Below are 26,736 nucleotides of genomic sequence, written 5' to 3'. Positions count from 1 at the left end.
CATTTTTTAATTTTTTGTTTATTTTGCTGCTGCTGCAGAAGGCCAGTCTTACCAGGATGTAACACACTCCGCTCGATCGCTGGGTTTATGACGGCGCCTTTCCCAAGGGCCTCCTAACTTACTGCTTGCTTGTGCTACGCCAATCCGCTTGATTTGTTATTTCAGCTGAGTAGCGGAAGGTCAAACGGTTTCTTTACAAGGAACTATAATTAAAATACTTAAAGAGCCGTCAGAATATATAGATGATCCTCCCTTTCTTTTCTCTCCCCGCCAAAACAAAACAAAACGAGTGAATGCCCTTCCATGCAGGTACACAGAGAGCCTTACTTGCCATGCCTTACATGCCGAAAACATTGTTTTCTTACAGGGCCTGCGACCAATATGGTATTTGCAAGCAATATTCTTGAAAATGTGCAGTTTCACCAGCTATCTCCTGGGGTTTTACCCCTTGCAATAATTAGCCATCTAGTATTGCAAATTCCCCCATATTATTATACTGATTTTTTAAAAATTAGTAGTTTATATTTTCCCGCTTATCTCTCTTAAAGACCACTTTTACCTTTACTAGTAGACACTGGTGGTGGGTTTTGTTTTTTTAATTCATTGCGGTGAAGTCGGAAGATATAACATGGCCTCATTATGGAAGTCAGGTTTAAGAAATGCTACATAAACAAACGCGCACTTACACACATATGCACTTACCCTGCTCTTTTGGCTACATTTACCTCTAAAATACACATAGTACCATGGCCTTCATTTCTCATCCCTGTCAAATCTGCGTTATATCATTTCTGTGCCTCTTCCCTGCACCAGCTTCACTGTTGATTTTTCCGAAGAATGCATCCGTGCCCCGTAGAGACACAAAAGCAGGTGGCTTCAACCTGTTTTGCTTTATCAGTGAAACATCGCCCAGTCAGTATTTGGTGCACAAACCATCTCCAGCAGATTTCCTGGGAAATCTGCCTTCCTTCTTCTCTCTCAACTCCCCTCCCCTTTCCAGTGTCTCATCCCTCATCTGGTATTCAATAGGGTCCCAACACAGATCATCTAGTCAGATCAATGAGAGTTTTGCCATTGACTTCAATGCACTGTGGACTGCGTAGTTATTTTTCTCTTTCTCTGTGTGCTAAATATGTTCCTGTCTGTTACTTGCTGTAGAATTTCCTTGATATCAAAATGAAACCTTGGCCTACTCGCGCTTTCAGTAAAGCGTTGGCTTCCACCAGCAGAATGCTACTGAGTTCTTTACAGAGTTTTAATCCTTACAAGATTACCAAGGATGCGGAGAGGAAAGGCACTCCATCAAGTATAATTTGTCAGAAACTACCAGAACTGCCTTTGAAGATGTTATGTATTACTTTAGTTGAGGCGTGAGAAATATATTTGAGAGAGGGTGTGTGTGTGTGGTGTGTGTGTGTGTACATACACCCCGAATTCTAAACCTGCATAACACTCGTTCAATAGACATATATCTTAACACTTGCAGAGGGTGGAACACCCTCCTCCTTTTTACGCAGCGTTTCCTCCAAAGGCTCCTTGTCCTGGCAAGGTCAAATCTGAGCTCTCCTGCGAATGTGTTTATGAGTCTGTGTAAGCAGAAGGCGTCTGTAAGAGTGTGGAGTAGCTTATATGGGTGTAAGACTAGTGAGAAACGTCGCACCACAAGGGCAGGAATCCATTGATGCTGATTTTTGAAATTCAAACTGACGCTGTACAGTAACGGTTGTCAGATGGGAGAGCTTGGAGGGGCAACTGTGACAGGGGGAAGATGGGCCATATGGGACCAAGGACCAAAGGGGAAAGAGAAGCAAGCAGAGGGAGCCTGGAATCGAAGACTAGGGAAGAGACAGCATTGTCCCAGGCTGAGGCTCCATCTCCTCGCCCCAGGCCCTTCATCCAGGGCCTTTCTGTGAAAGGAGCACATCCCTCCCTCTGGAAGGGAGGCAGCGATAGCGATGAGCGCGCGCACACACGAAACTTCCTCCTTCGCCCTCCCCGAAGCCGTGGGGTTCCCCGGCCCTGCAGCTTTAGAGAGCTCCCCTCACACCTTTGCAGTCCTGTTCAGATGCATTTTCGCCAGGCGCGTCTGCAGGGGATGGCTTGGCTCCACGGCGAGAGGGGGGAACTGGCCTCCAGGGGATCTGCTGGGAAAGGGGGGGAGGGCTGGTTTCACAGGCCTCCATCATTAAATAACGTGTGACCTGCAGACACCCAACCCCTCACCCCAACACCCCCCCTTTCCCATCCTGGTCCATTATGCAAAGTCTCCCGGGATTGCCTCTTTCCTTGCAGGAGAAAAGCCCTTCAAGTGCGAGTTCGAAGGCTGCGAGAGACGCTTCGCCAACAGCAGCGACAGGAAGAAGCACTCCCATGTGCATACGAGCGACAAGCCCTACAACTGCAAAGTGCGAGGCTGTGACAAGTCGTACACCCACCCCAGCTCCTTGCGGAAGCATATGAAAGTCCACTGCAAGTCCCCACCTCCCAGCTCGGGCTACGAATCCTCCACCCCGTCGCTGGTGTCGCCGTCGTCCGACTGCGGCCGGGAGCCCCCTCAGCAGCTGCCGCCGCCGCCGCCGCCACCACCACCACCTCCTCCTGCAGCGGCCTCATCCACACAGGCGGCAGCGAACCTGAGCGAATGGTACGTGTGTCAGAGCTCAGGGGCCAGCGGCATCCCGACGCCACCCAGTAACTCTCCGTCACCTCACCCGGGAGAGGCCGCTTACACGAACTGCGAGCCCCGGCCCGCTTATTAAAGTCAGTACGGTAGGACTGCCCGCCGCAGGCGAGACGGCATTGTTCTTTTCGGGGTGCTTTGGAACCTTGGCTTACACTGGACGAACGGCGGGTCGGCAGGCCCGGTTCTAAGGGGAGGGGCGGAAATCGATCCCAGATCTGGAGAGTACCCCCCCTTCCCTCTTCCCCCAGTCACCTGAGATCAGAAATGCAGCATAGGCTACCGGAGAGAAGATATACTGTAAAAACAAAAAAAGACCTCCCCCATCTTTCCCCCACCCCCTTTTGTATTTATTGTGGTGCCAAGCACAGAAGACCGCAACCCACCCCCATCCCTTCACCCCACGCCTCTTTCCACGAGCTCTTCTTTTTGTTTTCCACCCTACTAGGGCAGACTCCGAAGACCATCTCCTTCCCATACGTTTACAAAGGCCTCGATTTGAATGGAAACATCCTTTTGTATCAATGAACCGAAGTGTTTTTAAGATGGATTTCTAGCTGTACAGCTGCGATCGTCGGTGCTGGTATCTTGTGGTGGTGTTTTCCTTGGACAATTTTATTAGCCCCAGTGTTTTCATTTTTGATTGTTTTTTGGGGGGCTGCGTGTGTGTGCTTTTTTAAAAAGGAATATCAGTATCTATAAATATATTATTTGTTACCGAACTGTAAACAAATCGAACAATTAAATAATTTGATTAATTTACCAGTTCAGTTGACGTTTTTGGAAAGAATCTCTTTACTGCCCCTATTTCACCAGTATATTCTTCTCACTCGTCACTAATAAAACAGACCCAAGGGTGGCTTAATGATTTATGGTACATTTTAATTTACACAAGTGATGGATTTAAATGCATCAACATATTCTCCTTTTCTCTCCCCCTCCTCCGCGTTATTTCTGTTGAATTGTGAGTTCTTGTGATTCTTTAGTGGATGGAAGGTGAGATCCATGTTATTTGCAGAGGGGGGGGTTGTTATGAGTGACGTAATTTTACTGAGTTGCCTGGATTGTCCAAAAGGATTCACAACGTGTCAATTTATCTGAGCCCATGGTGTCAACCCAGTGGTGGTCTGGATTTCAAACGCACAACAGTAGTGATGTAAAATAATACAATTCGAAATAATAAGACTTATTTTTTGTAATGGCAAAAGTAAAATGGTATTAAAATATTGAACATATCTAGAGGTCTCCAAAGGTATGATTCTTATCAGCCCTATGTGAGTCCTTGTCTCCAGCCAGACTGGGAGGAAATGCATTGGGAATCAGTAATTATATGTGTCTCAAATACTGATGAAAGGTCCTAAACGCATCACTTTGTACTAAGATTCATACATTTCAATGAAACTTATTTACAGGCAGTTTATTTAGAACTTCGGGGACGGGTTTTTGGTGATTCTCATCAATTGTTAAACTGTGGAAGGCCCGTTTGAGTGAAGGCGCTCGAAGATCCTGGCCAAAAGACTTTTACAAGGCAATTTCCTTCCATTCAGTGGAGAGCGATTCAAAACTTCCTTTGTGCTAACCAAATACACAACACCACCAAGAGAAATTCCTTATTTCTAATCTCCCTCTCTATCTCTTGTACAGCAAGACCTTACGCATATTTACTCGGAAGTAAGTTCCACTGAGCTCAATGGGACATCCCAATGACGTGTGAACACCGTAGTACTTATGTCTGAGGATGACACTGTTAAGTGTCATTCAGTTATTCACATTTTTTTAAAAATAGAAGAAGGGTTACCTGTTTGGGTATCTAATTTATCCATCCATCCATCCATCCATCCATCCATCCATCCATCCATCCATCCATCCATCCATCCATCCATCCATCCATCCATCCATCCATCCTTCTTTCGAATGGTTTCATGGTGTGGTTCCTCAATCCTTCTCACTGCTTTAGCGACATCCTTAATAGATCGCCTAGTTGAATGGAAGAAACATAATAAACATACAAACATTCGGGTCTGATTCTCAGACCTAAAAATTGAAAGGAGATTTTTGTTGCTGGTTTTGTTGCTGCTGCTCGTTTAATCCCTCAGAACTAGTGAAGGAGACAGCGTGGAAATGCGAAGGTGTGGATCATGGATGGATGGAGGCCATCTGCGAGAGAGGTTTCCACCTTGTCTGGAGCTGGGCATCCCCCCCCTCTACTCCGTCCCTCGTCCCTCGACCCTCCCCCCTCGCCTTTTCTTCCTGATTTCTTTCTTTGCAGAAGCGGTTTTTGGACGTGTAGGCTAATCACCTTTAATTTTTCATTTGCTTGTTACAGATGTCTGTCCCGTTGCTCTCAAGGTAATCTAGACAGAGGCAGCTGAAAAGCCCCGCATCTTACGCCTTAGACATCAAAGCAGGCTCTCACAATGAAAGTATTTCTTCGCAACGGTGAATCTTCATGGTGAGTTAAGATTTCTATAGCAATAGGCAAGTCATACTTAAAAAGAGTGAAAAGCGAAGTCTGGAGCCCGTCCAGTCTTTTCATGAAGGACATAATATTTAGGTCTAACAGATTCTCTCTCTCTTCCCCCCCCCCATCCCAGCCCCTCTGGCCCCGTTTCTTTCCCCCCATCCTCACTGATGTATACAACCCCCCCCACAAATGTGTGTGTGTGTGTTTGTATGTTGTGTTTGTGATGGACAAGGAGTATGCATCGTTTTCCTTCGAATTTCCGGGGCCAGAAAACCCCCACGGTAATGGGTGTCCTTGTTCCAGCCCATAATCAGAATGGATAAGAATGTCAGGAATTAAAAGGGGGCCGCCTGAATCGCAGCCCGTCAGTTCACTTTTGTTTCTCTTCTTCTGGGCCGTGATCAGAGACGGCCTTTGGGATTTGATGGCGACTTTTCTAAAGGCGAGGAAATGGGTTTGAAGGAGGGGAAAGAAAAGGAGAAAGGTCTAATCAAGCCCGGCCTTGTTCAAAGGCTCTGGGGTGTTTCTTTTTCTTTGCTGGGGGGTGGTGTGGGGTTTGAAAGTGTGAGCTTTATGGTGCATCAACATGCCACGTTAGGATCGCTATGGTAATGAGCGGAGCAATAGCAAGCGCCCTTGAAAAGGAGGCACACTCCATTCGAGACAGTCTATTAAGATACATTTGCACTGACCTTTGGTTTCATGCTAGCTTAATACATTCAGTCTGCTCTTCCTCAGAAATGGACTTCCTCCATCTCGTCCTTTTTAGCTGGCTTTGCTGGCTTGCCCTCTAAGGAGGGCTTTTGTTACAGCATCTTGGATCGCTGCGATTAAGAGACCGAAGTGGGGGCTAACGGGGGGGAGAGGCGGTTATATAAGAGCTACCAGTGTTGAGTGAAACCTTTGCACCCATGGAAAACTATGGAATTACTTCCAAGCCAATAGGCTTAAGATCTGGGCTGTAGCTCTTCAGTAAAGGACCCACTTTGTTCAAAGCAGCCCATCTGACTCGAATAGGACTGCTCACGAGCAAGTTAATAGTGGCCTCCAGACCAGTTTTGTCTACTAGTGAGCTCCCAAAACTCTTTTCCCCACGCCCCTCACCCTTTCCCCCGCCCAACACATGCGACAAACACTGCCCAATCAGTAGTTGGTGTAAATATTTTTACTCATGTAAGTCTACACATTTGCTTTTCTTAGTAATGTTTAGATATTTCTGTCTGACTCCATCCTCCTTAGGATCTAGGTCCTTACTGAATGCTGCGTTTTTTAGGTGTGTTCACAATATTTCTTCCTAAGCAAACACACACACGCGAGCACGCACTCACTTTGCCGAAGAAAGAGAAAGAAATAGCAAGGGATGCCACTTCAGGAGGTCTCTAAAGTGTCATCTTTTGGATTTCTCTGCTCTTTCGCGGAAACAACCTAGAAGGAGACCGGAGGTGTGTGGCAAAAACGATGACCCAAGAAATTAGAGCTTAATGCCTTCCTGGGCTGCAGAACTTGACACTCCCAAGTCTGAGGCCACGGGCGATGGTCCCGGGAAAGTTAGAAGTCCATGTTCCAGTAATTGTCTTCTTGTTTATTTTATCCAAGTACCCCAGTGAATAGGGGAAAAATAAACACGCCGAACAAAAAAAAAATTCAAACAGTCGAGTCGTCTTTAGTGCTAGCCCTTGTGGCTGAATAAAAAAGGACGGTCCAATTTCTATTGAGCTGAGAAATCTTTGAAGTGGGAGTTATTATCTGAGAAATTCCTCCTCGTCGCCCTAACAACGCTCATGAAACGTAAAAAGGTTCTTTGTCAGCGATTTGTTCTCCCCTCTGTCAAACTCCCTCTGCCCCGTTAGCTGGGACCGTTTCTAAAGAGATGGAACCAAACTTCTTAAAAGATAACCTTGGGATGGAGACAGAAAATGCCCCAGTACACAATCAGATACCTACGTCTACCTACGTCTGTCTGCCTATGTCTGTTTCTCTGTAGGTGGAGGGGGGCGTGTGGCTCTATGGTGGGGAGAAGGAAAAGAGAGCCTGTGCGCGAGAAAATCCCCTTCCTAACTTCTCATCTCTAGAAGAACTGCCCTGCTGGACCGTCTCTTTCCGAACTCGTTTCTTTGAATCCTGCCCAAGCCATTGCTCTCTGTGCAAAACCCAATTTTTAAATAAACCCCAGCCAGGAACACCAAGTCTGTAACTGCTGAACCTCCCCACCCTGCCATTATTGCAGTGTAAAGAATGCAACAGCCCATACAAGTCTTTTTACAGGCTCGGCTCGTGTTAATGCTGGAACTACCTATTAAAAGCAAGTTTCGCTACTGCAACACACTAAAATGGTTACGGCTTCAAAGCGATGGCTTCCATATGTAGCAATGTTTTTTTGTCAGCGACTGGAAAGAAAAGTAACGCAATCCCCCTCCCCACTTGGTGTTCTCAACTGAAAAAAAAAAAACCCAACAGACCGTAAATGTCTATGGGAATGGGACTGGAGAGGGGGTTGCGCTGCTTGCCAGTTTTGCATTTTTGCCACTCTCGTAGTTTGCATGTCCCTGAAATGGGAGCATCGCTGGATGCTATTTGTCTCAGCCAAGCGCTGTATTGTAAATTATGTTGTCAGTGGTCCCAACAGATTTTTGTTGGATCAAGAGCTGAGCAGAGTGGGTTAACTGGGAGACATGGGGTTTTGCATATGCAGGCACTTAGGAATTGTAATTCATAGACACCCAGTCCATAACTCAGTTAGCAGAAGGATTTGTAGTTTAAGCCGTTTGTACCTCAATTCCAAACCATATGTGGAACAAGTCCTGCTGAAATCAATAATTTCTATGTATCATATTCACTTTTGGAACGTTTCCAGTGGAACTTTAGTCTCAATTTCTGAAGAAATATTGTAAGCTTCTTAGAAATAAGTGAGATTTACCTTTCACTAACCCATGTATTTAGGATTGAGGTATAAATCGTAATTGACTTAATCAGAATGAAAGACAGAGACAACAGAATAAGCAAACCGCAAAGGTTTAGGTCCATTTGAAAAACTTCATTATCCATACTAGGACAATACCTTGATTAGGCCAACCAAAATGTCACAAAATGGTGAGAAAGCTTTGTAGTGCTCAAAAATTCTTTATTAGGCTTGGGTGTTCAGCAAAAGGGGAGAGAGAGAGAGAGAGAGAGAGAAGTCTGCATTGGCATTAGTCTTAAAATGGGGTGTGGAAAAAAAGATAGACTAAGGTGCAACTCTAAACATACTTTCCTGGGAGTAAGCCCAACTGAAAACAGTGGGATAAGTAAACATGGATAAAATTGGGCTGTAAGGGTGCAATCCTATACCCACTTACCTGAGAGTAAGTCCCCTTGAACTTAGTGACAATTACTTCTGAGTAGACATGTATAGGATTGTACTTTTAGTAGATTAGGTTCTACTAGGTACTTTCCAGGTTTCAGGTTACATCTAGGATGACTGATACACACAATGGTTGATTCCTCTTTATTAAAAACCTAAACTCCACCAGAAATTCATATGAGCATCTCATTAAAAAATCCGATTACAAAATTTTACTTAGTTTACAAGGAAGACTACAATACAAAAGTAGTTTTCAATCTACCAACGTGTTCAGTTTATTTCAAAGGTTTAGGGTCTCTTGATTTGAAAAGGATATTTGTACAAATTCTGTGTTCTTGTTTTTGCTTTTTTTGTTTATGCTTCAGTGCTTCTTTCCATAGAGATGGATTAAAATGTTTTATTTTTTCCCCCTACTGTGCTATTTCTGAAATTTTCTTTTTTAAAAAACTCCACCCATCACATGCATACAAAATAACAAAAGGAAAAATCAAATCTACGCAGAAAGGATGTAGGCCATGTGTAACTTGGGTTGGTTTCTAATGGGATGTAATGGCAATTGTTGGAATTTTGTAGGTATGTTATGGATTTTTAAATAAATAAATAAAGAGAATATTTGGTGAAAACATCATTGCTACTAAAAAGTCAATCATATCGAGAAAGCATTTGTTCTCTTTGAATAAAGCCCCGCCTGAGAAATAGAAAACTTGCTTCCTTGTGATTAAATTCGTCTTTACTTTTCTGTTTTCTCTTTCTTTCTTTCCAGCTGATTCTTTGAAAATCAAGGATCCCTTGTGGTTTCAACAATAACCCTTGAAAATGATAAACGATTCTCTCAAGTTAGGGTTGGAAAGCTATTGCTGGCCAAGGAATGCTTTTGCGTAGGAAAATCTCCACTTACTACCACTCTATTATTTTGTTTTTGTAACTGTTTCCAGGACTGTGAGTTTTTTTTAATTAAAATTAATTCATCGACTAAACTCTGCTAATAGCCAACCTTTTTTTCATACGAATAGTCTATAATGAGCGTCCTCCATTCGCCTCCCCACGACTGTAGCTAGCCATTTAACGCTGTTTAGCTGTCTATGCGTACTACTGTGTTTCGCTGCACATGCGCATTAGATGAACTTCAAAGTCGTCGATTTGCCTTTCTCCCGGTTAAAAATATCTGTGTAAACCCGGAATCCTATGCGCACTCATGTAAGTGTAAATCTCATCGAAATCCGTGGAGAATCGGGCTGTTGTTTCACTACTAACCAAGCTGGCTTAGAAGGAAATTCCACTAAAATCAACGAGACTTGCTTCCAAGTAAACGTGTGCGTGGTGACACGTTTTGGCTGGGAAGGAAGGTCTCTTTAAATGAACGGTGCTTTCTTCCGAGTAAACCCGAGACAGGAAGCTTGGTTTACAATCCAGTCGTATGCACGTTTACTTGGAAGCAAGTCTCACTGTGTTCAGTAGGACGAACTCCTTAGAAAGCGTGGGCAGGATTGCAAGCCACCTTAGCTGTGTTTCTCACAGTCCTTGGTTGCCTTCTTCACAACAAGCCCATCTTCTACATCTATAGAGAAGCAGAACTGGAGGCCAGATGACTCACAGGAAGGCCAGATAATGGGGACGTGAGAAAGGGGATCAAGGGAGTGGGGGAAATGTAGGCTATCCCACAGACATCAAGGCTGGCAGGTAGGAGGCAGAATGACAAAACAAAAATCTCGATAGGAAGAGTCGGCGCCTATTAAAGCACAGAGTTCAATGGCCCCTAATGGCAGACAGAAGCCCTGCAATCATCATTGAATGATCATTACACTCGGCTGTAGTCCACAAGCAATGGAAGGTCCCCTCGGACAACATGGGGAGAGATGTGTGGGCAGTCTTTCCTGCTCTTTCTATAGACGCTGCTGCCTTTTTCTTCCTTTAATGCTGACAACCCATTTTGGAGGGCTTCCTCCCCTGTTGCTTTCTAGCATCGATCCCCATGCAAGCCCCCTGCATTGTGAGAACGCATTAATTAAAGACCATTCATTTCACAAAAGCCCATTCGTATCTTTAGGAAATGAAGATTAGAAATATGAATCAGGACGTCGGAGCCCCGTTTCCGCCCCGACACACTATAGTGGCGAGAGAGGGAGGCAGGCAGAAGAAAAGGACCTTCGGGGTCTTTGCACCTCCTCTGATTGAATGCCCATAAAAGCGAATGGCCTGCGTTTCTCTCTCGAACTCCCTGACCCGGTGGTGGTGATCCGCCCTTGCCTGCCTGCTTCTTGGAGAGGGAAGGTTAGATTCGAAGGGAGTGTCACGAGATGCCAGTAATAACTTAGACCTCCAGTAGCAGACCGCTGCCCATAAAGACATATCCGCTTTCCCTTTACAGGACCACGAAGGTCTGTAAAATGACAGTTTTGCCAAGAGAAAAATGGGCACGTTGTGTTTAGAGGTGGCGCGCCCGCCGTCACGGTTTAAACTGACTCTATGTGAAATGCTCCCTGCGCTTGTGGAGGAAAGGCGGATGTACAGAGAGATACCAGGAAATCTAGACAAATTACACACCCTCCACCCGCTTTTCGGGTGGCAGTACCCACGGGTACAAAGTACCTTCATCTCTTTTTTTGCTGCCCATGGCAACCATTTTGTGCTGGCACCCAGGGCACTTTTATTTATTTATATTTCACCCTTGCCCCCAGTAGGAGCCCAGAAACGAGTACCGGCACCTCATTGTTTACCAAAAAAGCAGTGATTACATACATATACAGTTACAGACATATAGCATAGCTTCCATGAATTGCTCTACGTAAGTCAATTGTCCTATTAAAGACTTGTTGAAATCTACCAGGGTATTACTTCTGAGTAAATGGTTTATGGGTCGTAGACCATGGTGGCCTAACTAGGGAGAGAAGGAACAGCCCACTGGATTCTTGCCTAGTTCCCATCCAGTTTAATGTGGATTGTGGATTGTGACTCAGACATCTTCAGGCCAGGTATCCTCACACCCAATACCAGTTGGAAATGAGTGGCAACAGATCCCGCGTTCACTGGACACATTTAGGGCCAGAATGTTCCATTATATCAATGAGAATAAAGAGATTTGAAACCTTAACACTTTAGCTTCGAAGAGTTCCTGACAGCTAAGCACATAACACCTAAGAGTTTGGGAGGCAAGCCCAGGAGTGTAGTCGTCCAGGATCTTGGGGGTCTTAGACCCTTTCCTTTTTTGGGAGTAGTAACCCAGCAGTGTCCCTATTGCTCCAGTGTACTGCAAGCCAATCAGCATGAAAGCAGAATATGTTTGCTACTGAGAAGAATCTTCTAACTTGCTTTCTTGTCCTTTCCTGCCGATTGGAGCCAATCAGAGTCACAGGAGGTAAGTCAGCCACCGAAAAGACTGTTTTCAGTAGCCAACACTGTCTCCTTTCATGCTGATTGGCTCCTACAGGAATCTGTTGTGGAGGAAGGTATTAACAAGGATCCCATCTCAACCCAGCAGCAATAGAAAAAAAGGGGGGAGGGTATGCCTGTGACTATCATGAAGGGACCCTGCACTTCTGAATTTGCCACTACATTACTGAGCAAGCCTAAAAGTGCTTTACTGAACACACTGAACCTAATAACCTCCTTGCATAGGATTGCGCTGCAACTATCATCTACCTCCTTGGTAATGGGCTTAAGGCCATGAGATGTGACTGTCACGAACAAGACTGGATTTTATGTAATGTGCTCCAAGGGACAAATCCAGTGAGATTACCATGTATTACTTCTATGGCACGCCAGCTACATGCTGCAGTTTGTGCTCACAATCGCCAGGACATAGCATCATGGTAACTCTAAGGGAACGTCTTGCTGCAACACTATTGTTGTCTTCAGCACCAAAGGAGTAACAGAAACCGGAATAGAGTTAGGACATTAAAAGTATTTTTTAAAGTCGCAGACCAAGTGTCCTCTCCTTCTCCCCCCTCCCTCCCACACATACACACATAGCCAAATGGATGATTTCCAAATTAAAAAGAAAATGCAAGAAAGGGGAATATATAAAGCATTCATACCCACACACAAATGTGTTTTAAAAACACATGCTTCCTTTGAACTTCAGGCATCCTCTTAACCAAAGAGTAAGACTTCTCTTGACAGAAAAGACTTTAATTTTAATAGAGTTGGTAAATTGCGTTAGAGTATTCACTGTAGAACGGATGCCTTCCCCTAAGATTGTTGAAATTCCCGGAGCCTGAGTTGTTGATTTAAAAGAACAGCAAATTGCTGAAGTCTTTGCATTAGTGAAAAATGTCTCCAGTCTTTCTGTGCACGCTCAAGAGCTAAACTAAGGTCAAGTGTTATACAGCTACAGTAATATGGTAAGTAGTTTTTAAAAAAAAAAAACATGCAAAGAGCAATGTAAAAATGACCATCAACATTAGCAATGTATTATTTTCACGGATCGAACCCGAAAGATGTATTGAAAGTGCAGTTCCTTCGTTTGCAAATTAACCTTTGAACCTTGGCAGAATTTTCGGGCCACTGTTACATCAGTAGCATTCAAAATGTAGTTTGAAGAAGGCAGATTTGTTTTTTCAAAACTGCTGCTGAAAGTCTTTCTTTCTCAAAGAGGAAATAAGCTACGGAAGACAGCAAAATGTGGACATCTCTAGTAAGTTTTTTTGGAGGGGGGGAATATTCAAAATACTTCACGAGACTTTTCCTAAACACGGGTACAGGGAACCTCTCTATCATTTGTATAGACTTGGAAAATCATTTATAAGTGATCCAACATCCTAAATCCCAGGCTTTGATAAAAAAAATTGATCACTTTATAGTTACATAGATGCGTATTTTAAAGACTTATGTTCAACGGTCAGGATATTCTGCCCCAATGACTCTCTTTTTCTGTGTGTGGGAACGCGATCCACAACCCATTTAAGCGCGGGGCTTCAATGGCATTCAGTGCAAGTACGTTGGGCTGGGTGAATTGTGGCAGAGTTCTCAGACGCTTTAACATAAGCCAGCTATTATATTCTTCTCCTTTAAAACCGGCCACCTCAGTGTTTAGGTGAAGCTGTTCACTACTGAAACGTAGAAAACAACCCCATAATCCACGTCATCGGGATAAATCTCATTCATCTCAGATGGACTACTTACAAGTAAAAGTAATTTTCAGACATGCAAGATAATGCCATTATTTTATTAACTTCGAAATTATTCACAAAGTCGCCAGTTTAAAGATTATAGATATCCTTAGCATATTTCTTTATTGATATTGCCAGAACAATATATCTCCAGGTAGCCTGTGACAATTATATTCTCTTCCTCTGAAGAAGATTGTTCATTATAAAAAGCGACAGCCTTGCTAGGGTGCTAAACGTTTTGATAAATCTGGTCCATAATGCAAATAATTTGTATTTCTCTTAGACCTGAATACGCTCTGTGTGTGTGTGAGTGCGGGCCCACACACACACACACAAGAAAGAAAAAACAACAACAACGTTTGATTAGGGAGAAGGAAAAATGATACATCAAATGATTTTTATTCCAGGAAACGGTCTAGTTTAAGAAGGGGAAAAACAGCTGTAAAAATTCAGACACTCCTTTACGTGTGAAATATCATTTCATTGTACAAAGTGAAAAAGAAAGTTGGTAATCCAACTTCCGGAAAGTGTCCTGAATTATTTCAGCAGACTCTTTTAAAGGGGATTAGCAGGGCTTTAGGGGCACAATCCTTCTGTTTTATTCAATCTCTGATTTTATGTTATAATTACCAGATGTAAAGCCTCTTGAATTAGTATGCAGCCATGGTCCAGACATTATGCAGGTGCTATTCTAATCATTCAGCTTTTTAATTAAGGGACGAGGTAAGAAAACAGAATAATAAAAACACTTTTGTGAGAGCTGAGAAAATTGTGAGCGATTGAATGAAAGAAGCCTTTATACCTTCTCCTGACAGGTCAGACACCAATTGCCTGACTTACGACCTTTTCTTGGTGAAACAAGGCTGAACAGCTTTCTCACCTTGTTCCCATTATATGGCTTTTATAGTCAGGGAGAATTTATGGAAATACCCATAAGATTCTTACTTAAATTGAAGGGGCAGGGAAGCAGTAGATATTTCCATTACAATAGATAGGTAGTTTATAAGAAATTACTTCCTCTCTGAATGTTCTCAAATGGGTGGCCAGCGTGTGTATATGCATATCAGTAATGGCAACATACATTAATTATTTGCCTTTTTTATGTAATCCTGGCATAAGGCATTTTCAAGGGTGGGGGACGTGCTGTGGAATAAGCATCCCTGTATTCAAACATAAAAGTTTGGAAGACAGGCCCTTAGCAGATTAACAGCAGAGTCCTAACCCTACCGACTCAGAAGCATTGAAATCAATGGGGCTTGCTCCCAGGTAAGCAGCCTTAATTGCTGTTGCTGGTTGCTAAATTTAGTTAAGCAGCACAGCAGAGAGTAACAGCTGTTTGAAATGTTTTTACCCTGCATCAGCATCACTAACTTGAGATAAGAATAAGAAAAGCTAATTTATTTATAGAAATACATAGTAGATAGAAAGGCATACCTAGTTCTAACTAACTAACTAAGTTGGAGGTGCAATACCCATGTGTGGGAATTGCCCTCATGGCTAGGAGAGGGAGAGCAGAGACAAAGGATGTCTCCTCTCTCCCGGACAGAGGGAGAAGAGAAGCAGAATGGGCAGAAGGAGCAGGGGCAGATAAGGTTCCCTATGTTGCGCTGTGTGTGGCTGTGTTGCTTAATTTCGTTTAAAAGCAGCACCACAGCAGCAGAGAGTAACAGCAGATGTTGAAATGCGAGTGTGCCAGCGTGTGAGTGCGTTTGCCTAAGAAAGCAGGCTTTTACCCTGCATCAGCATCACTGAGACTGGAGACTTGGTAAAATAAGAAAAGTTACTTTATTTATAGAAATACATAGTAGATAGAAAAGGCATACCTAGTTCTAACTAACTAGCTAAGTTGGAGGCGTAAGGCCCAGGTGTAGGGGTTAGCCCCATGCTCGGAGAGAAAGCAGAGACAAAGGGATGTCTCCTCTCTCCTGGACAGCCAGAGGACAAAGGAGTGGAAAGGGCAGAAGGAGGAGGGGCAGGTAACCTTCCCTAAAGACGTCACAGTCTAGCGACAGAAGGACATCAGTCAGAGCATCACAGGTAAAAAGGTAAACAAAGCCTATCCATCTGGAGGACCCTAGCTCTATCTTCCTTCTGGAGCACAAACAAAAGAACAAAACAAGAGTTGCTGTTGCCCCACTTCCAACACCCTAAAGACATATCAGTCTAGTAGCCAGAAGGAAGGAAGTCGGAGCATCACAGGTAAAGGTAATCAAGCCTATCCATCTGGAGGACCCTAACTCTATCTCCCTTCTGGAACATAAACAAAAGAACAAAACAGGAGTTGCTCTTGCCCCACTTCCAACACCCCTTCTCCACGAGGGTTTGGTTCAGCCCACGAGGCTCATCTTGTCTTGCAGTTTGCAATTCCTGACTTTGCCCAACGTCTTCGTGAGAGCATCTGCAGTCATGTCTTCTGTTGGACAATACTCCATCTTGAGTAGTCCTCTGCGGTAGGTAGATGATTTACATCTATGTGCTTGGTGCATGAACTCACCCCTTCTGACTCCAAGAGTCTGTTGTGTACTTGCTTGTTTCCCAGTCCCTTTTGGTTGGCGAGCTGGTTTTTCATCACAGGTATCCCACCATTACCACCACATCTGGCTTGGTAACAGTACTGATATACAGAAGTTTTCTGATGATTTGTCTTGTATCTCTCAGCATTTCCTTTAGCATTTGGTTTTTCCTTGAATTTCCACTTGAAGCCTGCAGCTTTCCTTTCTTGAGGAAGCTTGGTCAGTGTCCAAGTTTTATTTTTGTGTAGAGATTCCAGCTCTTCCTTGGCTGGCTGCTTCGGCTTTGGATAAGGCTTCAATCTCTTTCCAGGTCTCTGGTTCTGGAAGTTCATCTCTCATGAGGTAAGCAAGTCTCTCTGGTGGTACACCTCTGTTGGTGCATTCAGAGTGTCTGGGTGCTGGCGCTTCAGCTGCCCTTTCTGGCTCTGATGCCTGTTCTGGCTCTGTTGGCTCTTTTGCCTCAGTTGCCTCTTGTGGCTCAGACTACTCACCTTCCTCTGCAGGTATATTATTATCCCTTCTGTGGTGGAATAATAACTCAGCTTCTTCTTCCATTTCACTGTCATCTGTTTGGTGTGGTGCCCCTTCTGGTTGGTGTGCACACTTTCTTTCATCAAAATGGACAGCTCTGCATACTTCAACTTCGCCAGTTTTGGGATCTATGACTCTGTATCCCTTCTGCGTTGGAGAATATCCAATGAATATTACTTCCCTGGCAGTGTTGTCAAGTTTTGATCTCTTTTGTTTGGGGATGTGCACAAAGGCCTTGCACCCAAATACACGAAGGTGAGACATGCTTGGTGTCCTACTGTGCCATAGTTCAAATGGTGTTTTGTTGGTTGCAGATGCAGGAAGTCGGTTCTTCAGGTAGATGGCAGTAACCACAGCTTCTCCCCAGTACTTCTTTGGTAACTGTGCATCTTCCAACAAGGAACGAATCATTTGTCCGAGGGTCCTGTTCATTCTCTTTGCGACTCTATTCTGCTATGGGTTGTATACAACTGTAGTCTGATGCTCTATGCCTTCCTCGTGGAGAAAGACTTGCATAGCTCTTGACACATATTCTGCTCCATTGTCAGATCTTATGATCTGTGGCTTTCTGCCAAATTTGTTGGACACAATCCTAACATAGTCCTTCAGTTTTTGAAGTATATGACTTTTCTCCTTTGGCAGGTACATTGTAGTGTACCTGGAGCAGTCAACTATAAAAGTCAGCATGTATACATTTCCACCCTGGGATGGCACTTTCATTGGCCCACAAATATCAGTGTGAATTAATTCTAGAGGTTTTTTGGTTTTCCTCTCACTTTTCTTAGGAAATTTTGGTTTCACACTCTTGGTCTTAATACAGCATTCACGAGTCTGTGTACATTTGCACTGTCCCATTTTAATGCCTCTTGCCAAATTCTCTTTTTCAAGAGCAGTTACTCTGGTTAAACTGGCATGTCCCGTTCTTCTATGCCAGATATGAAAACATTCAGAATTACAGGTTTCCTTGACCACATTTGCATGCATAGTTTCAAGATATTCTAAGTTTAGAAGACAATGTTTCAATTTTGCAGTGCAACATATTTCTCCTTCATCTAGAACAGCCTTTCCCAACCAGTGTGCCTCCAGATGTTGTTGGACCACAATTCCCATCTTTCCTGACCATTGGCAATGCTGGCTGAGGCTGATGGGAGTTGTGGTCCAACAACATCTGGAGGCACACTGGTTGGGAAAGGCTGATCTAGAACATGGCAAAATTCTCCAATCATATAAAGTTCACTTGCTAATTTCAGTATTTCTGAAGCACTTATTAAATTTTCTTTAAAATCTGGAACATAAAGACAGTTGTTAAGTTCAAGCTGTCTTTCTCCATCTGGCATTTTGCAAAGCAATTCTATTGTACCAATTACTTTACAAAATAATATTTGTCCAGAAGCTGTCAGTATTTTTTGCTTGTGACTTTTAAAACCTTTAAACAGGTTTTTATCAATTACAAGATGTGAGGTGGTTCCAGAATCAATTAAAAATCTGCTTTTGCAATCATCCTTTCTCTCATCAGACACATAGTAACTTGAAGCCTCTGTTTTCTGCTTTTCAGTTTGCCTAGGGTCATCTCTCACTTCAGCTTGCCTTTGTGTGAAGCCAGGCCTTGCTGTTGTCTGCCACCTATCACATTCTCTTTGAAGATGTTTTGGAGAGCCACATTTAAAACAGAACTTCTGTCTCTCCTTGTCTGTGCCCTTTTGTGGATTCGGGCAATGACTCATGTCGCCATCCTTTGTTTGTTTGTTTCTCCCTATAGTAAAGTTTGCTTGCTCTGACAGTCTCCAGTTCCTGTCTTTCTCTAAAATCTTGGTCTTTTAAATATGATATAATCTGACTCATGCTTTGGTCAGAATTTTCTAACACACAGCAAATTAATTTATGATCAGCATTGAGAGAGCTCAGAAGCAGTGCCTTTTTTATATCATCATCTAGATCCTTCCCACATCTTTCAAGCTTAGTGAGTAGGCTTGTAAAAAATTTTATGTGTTTACTCAGGCTGCCTCTCTCAGCAGTCTCCTTCGGAGAAAATAACTCCTTGTAAAGGTACATTATATGGCTCTTCATCTTCCTATTGTATACTTTTTGTAGTTTGTCCCACATTTTCTTTACATTGTTACATCCTATGCAAACATTTAGTGCCTCATCTGATAGTGCAGAAATAAGCAGAGACTTCACTTTTGCATGTTTACATCTCCATGATGCTGTGGCAGTCTCTGTCGGAGAGTTGCGATGCTGGGAATGGAGAGTTCTGAGCGAGCTTATGTGTGTGTGTTTGAATCTTTGCTAAAGATTATATCTTCCCTGCAAATTAGTCAGACAGAGACTTAAAGCTTCAAAATAAGAAATAACTACTTTATTCTGGAAGTACATGCTTGATAGGAAAGAGTCCTATATCTAGCTAACTAGCTAAGTTGAAGCTGCAAACACTGAGCCCAGTGCTGGCCCTCATGCTTTAGAGGAGAGGGAGAGACAAAGGAATATGTCTGCTCCCCTCTCAAGAGAAAGAAGAAGTAAGAAGGAGGGAAGGAACTGTGATCAACATCCTTTGCATATCAGTCTAGCAGGAAGGAAGAGACAGCAGGAGATCAAAGGACAGGTATAGCCTAGCAACCAAGAAGGTCTCCTCTCTAGCTACCCTTTTTAACTCCATGCAGCCTCAACCCACAAGTTGGAGTTGAACCACATATTCCAACAGTCTCATCCTCCTCCAAGAGTTCAGGATCAGCCAGATTTCCGTTCAAATCTTCTCCTTCCAGCAGGGCTGTGAACCTGAAATTCCATAATCCGTAGTTGTCCTTTTCAAGCTTCAGGATGTGTCTCTCAAACGTTGATATTTCAGCCATCCTTTCCTATCTTTTGTTCTGCTTTTCCTTTTAACTTAAAATCTCCCTTGTAAATTACACACAGCACTTAGACTTTTATAGCTTCAGGCACAACTGGCAATTCAACTTAATTTGCTGGGCCTGTAACCCTTGTTGCTGGTTGCTAAATTTAGTTAAGCAGCACAGCAGAGAGTAACAGCGGTTTGAAATGTGAGTATGCCAGTGTATGTGTGCGTTTACCTGAGAAAGCAGGCTTTTACCCTGCATCAGCATCACTGAGACTGGAGACTTAGTAAAATAAGAAAAGCTACTTTATTTAGAGAAATACATGGTAGATAGAAAGGAATACCTAGTTCTAACTGACTAGCTAAGTTGGAGGTGCAATACCCAGGCATGGGAATTGCCCTCATGGCTAGGAGAGAGAGAGCAGGTACAAAATGGTGTCTCCTCTCTCTTGGACAGTGGGAGAAGAGAAGCAGAAAGGGCAGAAGGAGGAAAGGCAGATAAGCTTCCCTAAAGACATATCAGTCTAGTAACTGGAAGGAAGGAAGTCAGAGCATCACTGGTAAAGGTAATCAAGCCTATCCATCTGCAGGACCCTAACTCTATCTCCCTTCTGGAACACAAACAAAAGAACAAAACAGGAGTTGCTCTTGCCCCACTTCTAACAATTGCCTCTGAAATCTAGTCTGAAGGCAGTCCACAAGCTAAACGAATAGACCCTAAGCATGTTCATTTTGGCTGCTTTCCTAAATAATGGTAGTAAATACATCCCTTTGTGGTCAGTTGCTTTCATTTTTAAGTCCAGTTGTTGCTAACCGCTATATGCCAAGTGCATGGTAAATTGTAGTAAGTGGTAAATTCCACTGAGTTCAGAGGGTTTACCAGGGAGTAAACTAACAAATCACTACATCAAACTGGTGCTCTGCTAGAGAAGGCTGCTGTCCTGTGCTCACTTTACTCTTCAGTTTGGAGGACACTGGTTCGGTGCAGCAACATGGTAGCTGGACTACAACTCAGAAAGCCCAGATTCAGATTCTCCCTCCTCCTCTCTGAATTGCCCTGAATGACCACAGGTCATGTGCCTCCAGTCAGTTTAACCTAACTCACAGGGTTGTTGTACAAGCAAGCGAAGAAACATGTGCACCTCCTCTCTAGTTCCTTGAAGGAAGTGTGGAATAAAAGATGGAGTAAATGAACCCAATTAAACCCTTTGGGACTTGTTGTTAACGTAGATTTTCATAGGCTTGGACTACACCAAGGTATAAATAAATCTGGCCTCAAGCAGTATTGCACAATATATTCACAATGCAAGAAACCGGGGGTTTAACACATGGCTGTTCTAGTGGCAGTTGCTGGAAAGCACTGTAAGGTTTTTCAGTGCTTGACTGACACTGAAATGTCTAGGCAGAACTGAAGGCGGCCTACACAGGATTCCCAGGGGTTTCCAATCCAGGTATTGAGGAGAGGTTGCTTAATTTCATCAAGGAAGCTGCATCAGGTGCAGGGATGTAGTCCTCTGGGGTCTTAGAGAGGGTCTTAGACCCCTTATGTTTTGGGGAGCAGGGTCCCTATGTCTCCAGCATCCTATGAGGGAATCAGAATGAAAAGGGAGTGTGTTAGCCACTGAGAAGAGTATCCTAACATTCTTCTTTGTCTTTTCTTGCTGACTGGAGCCAATCATAGTGAAAGGAGGTGAATTAGCAAGTGAGAAGACTCTTCTCAGTAGCTAACACTCCCCCCTTTCATGCTTATTGGCTCCTAGGGACGTCTATTGTTGTGGGAGAAGGCATTAACAAGGATCTCATTCACAATCCGGCAAGAAAAAAAAAGGCAGGGGTGTGGCTGTGACTGTCATGAAGGAACCCTTCATGAATTTGCACTACACCAGGGCTGTAGTCATCCAGGGTCTCAGGGGGTATTAGACCCCTTACTTTTTGGGGAGCAGAGCCCCAATGTCTCCAACATCCTATGAGCCAAGCAATATGAAAGGGAAGTGTGTTAGCCACTGAGGAAAGCCTTTTAACATGCTTCCTTTTCCTTTCCTGCTGATTGAAACCAGTCAGAGTAAAAGCAGGTGAGTCAGCCACTGAGAAGACTCTTTTCAGTAGCTACCTCTCTCCTCTTTCATGCTTATTGGCTGCTAGGGATGACTGTTGTTGTGAGAGAAGGCATTAACAAAGATCTCATTCTCAATCCAGCAGCAAAAAAGGATGGTGGTTGCTGTGACTATCACGGATCCCGCACTTCTGAATTTGCCATTACACTACTGCACTACTCTACTGATCAGGTGCTCACAGACCACACCCTGGATGGAACGTGGTCATACCCTTTGATCCTGAAGCCCCTCTCTCTATTTCCAGATGCGACTGAAAGGCACTCACATGCTCAGAGACCTTGCCACATCTAGCATGACTTTTAGCTACTGATGACACACTTGAGGCCTGAGTTTCTGCTGGGTAGTCCTATCTCAGATGCATTCATACGACTGGAGTACCAGCCTTTTTTAGTTATGTGTGTAGCAAACCTAAGTGGAGCTACAACCTGACCCTCATTGTGTTTATTCGGAAGTCGCCCCTCTAAACATATTCCCCAAGTGTAGGAATTTAGGACCAATTCCTTACTGGGTAAGTCATTAAGCTGAAATGAGCTGTCAAATGCTTAAATAAACTCCAAGTGCTTCAACTCTTGAATTGGGCTGCCAGCAGGACGGTGGTTGTTGTTCCTCCTCCACCAAATAGGTCTAAGTCCCAGAAACCAAAGTGACTTACGTCTCCATCTATCCAGATCAGCGGGACTGTTGACACTGACTTCCTCAATGATATTTGGATTGCTCCTCTCAAGTGATTTTGTAGTGCTCTCATTCAGCTCCAAATGTATCCCATCGTGTGTGTGTGTGAATCAAGCCCACGCGCTTTTCAGTCCAGTGTAGGCAGAAGTCAATTTTTTCTGCCGGTACCGCTCTTCCCCTCCTCCCCCTAATTGCATTTGCGCTAATTGTAATTGTACCGTAAAGAAGACAAAGTTTGTTCTTGGGTTGTCGGGAGGAATCTTAAAGGGAGGAGGAAGAGGGCGACTGGATTTTGGGGCACGGTATGCAAATGTGGGGGATATTTGGGGGGGAGGGGATATTTTGAAGTTGGCTTTTTTTATTCAAATGGGAAACCTTCCTGCCTCTCTTTTTCATTTCCCGTCCCATATCCACCTCCCGCGGCACTTCAAGCCCCAGTTCGGAGCAAAGTTCAGGAGCTGTAAATGAATTAGTCCGGGCTGCTGTGGGACTCTCCCCTCCCGAACAACGGAAAGTATTAGGTTATCAGGAGCACTCGAAATGATCAGGAGCTCAATGTTTTTGAGGAGTCTTAGCGCTCGCTCTCGCGCTCTCTCTGGTCCTCCTCCTCTTCCTTCCAATGTAAATCAAGAGCTTTGGTTATTAAGGCTGAGCACTAATCTTCAACAACCTCCACATAATGTGCCCGATGCGCCGCACCACTTCGCACCTGCATCCTGAATAGAGGGACCTTTTCAATGGAAGACACGCTTGTTGGCCCTGCTCTCCAAAGAAGTTGTCTGAATAAGTCAAGCTCGCTGAATGCCCAGACTCGTTTTCGTTTGATTCCCTTTGATCATGGAAAATGGCTCCTAATTTGTCCGGTTTTCTTCTTCTTCATTGTAACATCGTTTTGAAGTCTCATTCGCTCTCTCTCTGCCTCTCTCTTTTTAAACAGAAAAAAGTGTCCAGAGCACATTTTTTCTTCAAAGAGAATGCATAGCTCTGCCCGTAAAAAACAAAAGAAAACAAAAACTCAAACTCAAATATGTAGACTTGCTACATTGTGACGGGAGGTCATTCACCTCAGCTGGCTCTTTGGAAGTCCCTAACATATAATCCTCAGCTATTTTCCTTAGTCAAGTTGAGTTTTTGTTTTGTTTTTGAGAAGAGGGGAAGAGGATGTCTCTCTCATTTTCTTTTCAATAGTTCTGCAGAAACAATAAAAGACCTCACATTTTTCAGGCAGAAAAGAACCTGGAGCGTTAAAATGAACTACTTAGGAAAGACTGGGATTCCGAGGGATGGGTATTTACTGTGTGTTTGTAGGCTTACATGTATACATGTACCCCCAAGCATATATACAGAGAATACTCACAGACACAAATAATGTTGGGTTTTTACATTTCTGTAACCCTGAAACCTTATAGTGAAGGGTGGGTAAGAATTCTGCTACAACTACTCATAACAATAATAATGTTGATGATCCGTTTCTGTCTCCTTAAAAAGCAAATGGGGATGACACAACATATAACCCACTCTGTTTTATTGATTAAAATCCGACCAACTATAGCTAAAGAATTCTGTGTAACCCTAAACCTTATGTTGTTTTTTGAAAGAATATTCACAAATCAGATGAAAGTTCTGTCACTGAGACTGCACGTTTAGGCCCACTTACTTGGGAGTAGATCCTACTGAACTCAGTGTGACTTAGTTCTGACTAAGCACAGACAGTACCTTAGTGAAGTTTCAGGCAGAAGAGAACCCGGAGGTCTGTAATCCTATGGACACTCAGCCGGAAGTAAGTGTTGGCTGTGTGTAATTTGTGTGCTTAATTTAGTTTAAAGCAACACCACAGCAGCAGAGTAACAGCAGATGTTGAAATGTGAGTGTGCTAGCATGTGCGTGCGTTTGCCTAAGAAAGCAGGCTTTTACCCTGCATCAGCATCACTGAGAATGGAGACTTAGTAAAATAAGAAAAGCTACTTTATTTATAGAAATACATAGTAGATAGAAAGGCATACTTAGTTTTAACTTAGCTAAGTTGGAGGCATAACACCCAGGTGCGGGAGTTAGCCCCATGCTTGGAGAGAGAGCAGAGACAAAGGATGTCTCCTCTCTCCCGGACAGTCGGAGAAGGAAAGAGGTGGAAAGGGCGGAAGGAGGAGGGGCAGGTAAGCTTCCCTAAAAAACTTAGGGACAGAAGGAAATCAGTCAGAGCATCACAGGTAAAGGTAAACAAGCCTATCCATCTGGAGGACCCTAGCTCTATCTCCCTTCTGGAGCACAAACAAAAGAACAAAACAGGAGTTGCTCTTTCCCCCACTTCCAACAGTAAGTCCCTTTGATCACAATAGGAACAAGTATACATGCAGCAGCTTGGACTGAGCAGGGTGAAAAGTGTTAGAGCTGCGAAGTTTTTTGCTTCTGTATGTTTGTATATCTGAGCAGTTAGCAATAAAGTAGTAGAAATTGCTCTGAATCCTTACACTAATGTAGCCATGTTTGTTTTGTTATGTTTGTTTAGGTAATATCTTTAGCTCACCTTTCAATCATATTGATTTCCGAAATGGGGCACAATTAGAATTTAACCATACACATAGAATTGTAAACCAACAATCAGACAGCAAAGGGACAAGAGAGGGAGAGCCACCACCCCCAAGAGACAGCATTTAACTATATGGAAAAAAACGTAAAAATACCTGTTTGAAGCTGTAATTCTAAGCATAGTCACTAGGGAATAAGCACCATTGAAGATAAGGGGACTTACATCTGAGGAGACAAGCAAGGAGCTGAAGCGAGTAGGGCTAAACCAAAAGAGGAAGTTGGAGTGCCTGGTAATATTAACAGGCTGGATGTGGAAAATCTCAAACAAAATTCTGAACATCTTTACCTGAAAAGGTATTGAGTGGATTTTTCAAAAAAAAAAAAAAACCACACAACTGGTTGCTTCAAAACAAACTGATCTCCCAAATCTCAAGGCACATCATATAAAGAGGCCTCTCTTATTTGCCAGTATTTAGGTAGTTTCCCGTGATAGAGGGAGACATTACGGCTTTATGTTGGAAGTGGGGCAAGAGCAACTCCTGTTTTGTTCTTTTTGTTTTTGCTCCAGATGGAAGATAGAGCTAGGATCCTGCAGATGGATAGGCTTGTTTACCTTTACCTGTGATGCTCTGACTGACTTCCTTGTTGGAATTTCTCTATTGAGATGCGTAGCAAAGTTGCGTAGCGCTCTGGAACGGAGAGTATTGAGCGAGCTGTGTGTGTGTGTTTGAATCTGTGCTAAGATTCTACCTTCCCTGCAAATTAGTCAGACAGAGACTTTAAGCTGTAAAATAAGAAACAACTACTTTATTCTGGAAGTACATGCTTGATAGGAAAGAGTACTATATCTAGCTTAACTGGCTATGTTGGAACAGCGAGCACTGGTCCCAGTACTCGCTGTCATCCTGGTTGAGAGGAGAAACAAAGAGAAGATGTCTGCTCCCCTCTCAAGAGAAAGAGAACACTGACTTGGGAAGCCGGGAAGGAACTGTGATTCAACATTCCTTTGCTTATCAGTCTAGCAGGAAGGGAAGAGACGGCAGGATCAACGGGATAGGTATAGCTTCAACCAGCAAGAGGTCTAGCTCTCTAGCTACCCTTATTAACCCCCATGCAGCTTCAATCCACCAAGTTGGAGTTGAACCTCATACATTCCAACATTCCTTCTGTCGCTATATTGTTACGTCTTTAGGGAAGCTTACCTCTGCCCCTCCTCCTTCCACCCTTTCCATTCCTTTGTCCTCCGACTGTCCGGGAGAGAGGAGATATCCCTTTGTCTCTGCTCTCTCCTGGCATGGAGCTAACTCCGACACCTGGGCATTATGCCTCCAACTTAGCTAGTTAGTTAGAACTAGGTATGCCTTTTCTATCTACTATGTATTTCTATAAATAAAGTAGCTTTTCTTATTTTACTAAATCTCAAGTCTCAGTGATGCTGATGCAGGGTAAAAGCCTGCTTTCTTAGGCAATCACACTCACACGCTGGCACACTCGCATTTCAACATCTGCTGTTACTCTGCTGCTGTTGTGTTGCTTTAAATGAAATTAAGCACACAAATTACACACAGCGCAACAAGGGTTATGGGCCCAGCAAACTAAGTTGAATGCAAGTTGTAGCTGAAGCTGAAAGTGCTTGTGCATAATTTACAAGGGAGACTTTACGTTAGAAAGAAAATCAGAACAAAGATAGAAAAGATGGCTGAAGTATCTTCGCTCGAGAGACACGTTCCAAGGCTGGAAAAAGATAACTTCAAACTATGGGATTTAAGATTTAAAGTCCTCCTGGAAGGAGAAGAGTTGGAAGGAATCCTGACTGAGAGAGAACCCTCAGCTGAGGGTGCGAATGCAACAGCTTCATGGAGACGTAAGCACGCAAAAGTAAAGTCTCTGCTTATTTCTGCTCTATCAGATGAAGCATTAAATATCTGTACAGGCTGCAACAGTGTGAAACAGATGTA

The 26,736-nt window shown here is 43.5% G+C and overlaps 1 protein-coding gene across 13 annotated transcripts in view; it reads left to right on the top strand.

Moving 5' to 3' along the window:
- Positions 1 to 9,423, top strand: part of ZIC4 (Zic family member 4) — a 40,199-nt gene extending 30,776 nt beyond the window's left edge. For 9 of the 13 annotated variants that reach the window (XM_061636978.1, XM_061636977.1, XM_061636974.1 and 6 more), the window contains one exon: positions 2,293 to 3,205. In XM_061636978.1, coding sequence (XP_061492962.1) covers positions 2,293 to 2,759 — 467 coding nt within the window. In that variant the 3' untranslated portion in view covers positions 2,760 to 3,205. Of the gene's footprint in view, positions 1 to 2,292; positions 3,414 to 5,006; positions 5,133 to 7,128; positions 7,161 to 9,247 lie in introns of those variants that run through there. The other 4 variants (XR_009764089.1, XR_009764087.1, XR_009764088.1 and 1 more) reach the window with 3 other exon arrangements.
- Positions 9,424 to 26,736: the final 17,313 nt, after the last annotated feature.

This window comes from Rhineura floridana, chromosome 7 (genome assembly GCF_030035675.1).
Source record: "Rhineura floridana isolate rRhiFlo1 chromosome 7, rRhiFlo1.hap2, whole genome shotgun sequence".
Lineage (NCBI taxonomy): Eukaryota > Metazoa > Chordata > Lepidosauria > Squamata > Rhineuridae > Rhineura > Rhineura floridana.
Note: the sequence above shows the minus strand (reverse complement) of the source record. Positions and strands in the feature narration are given on the sequence as shown.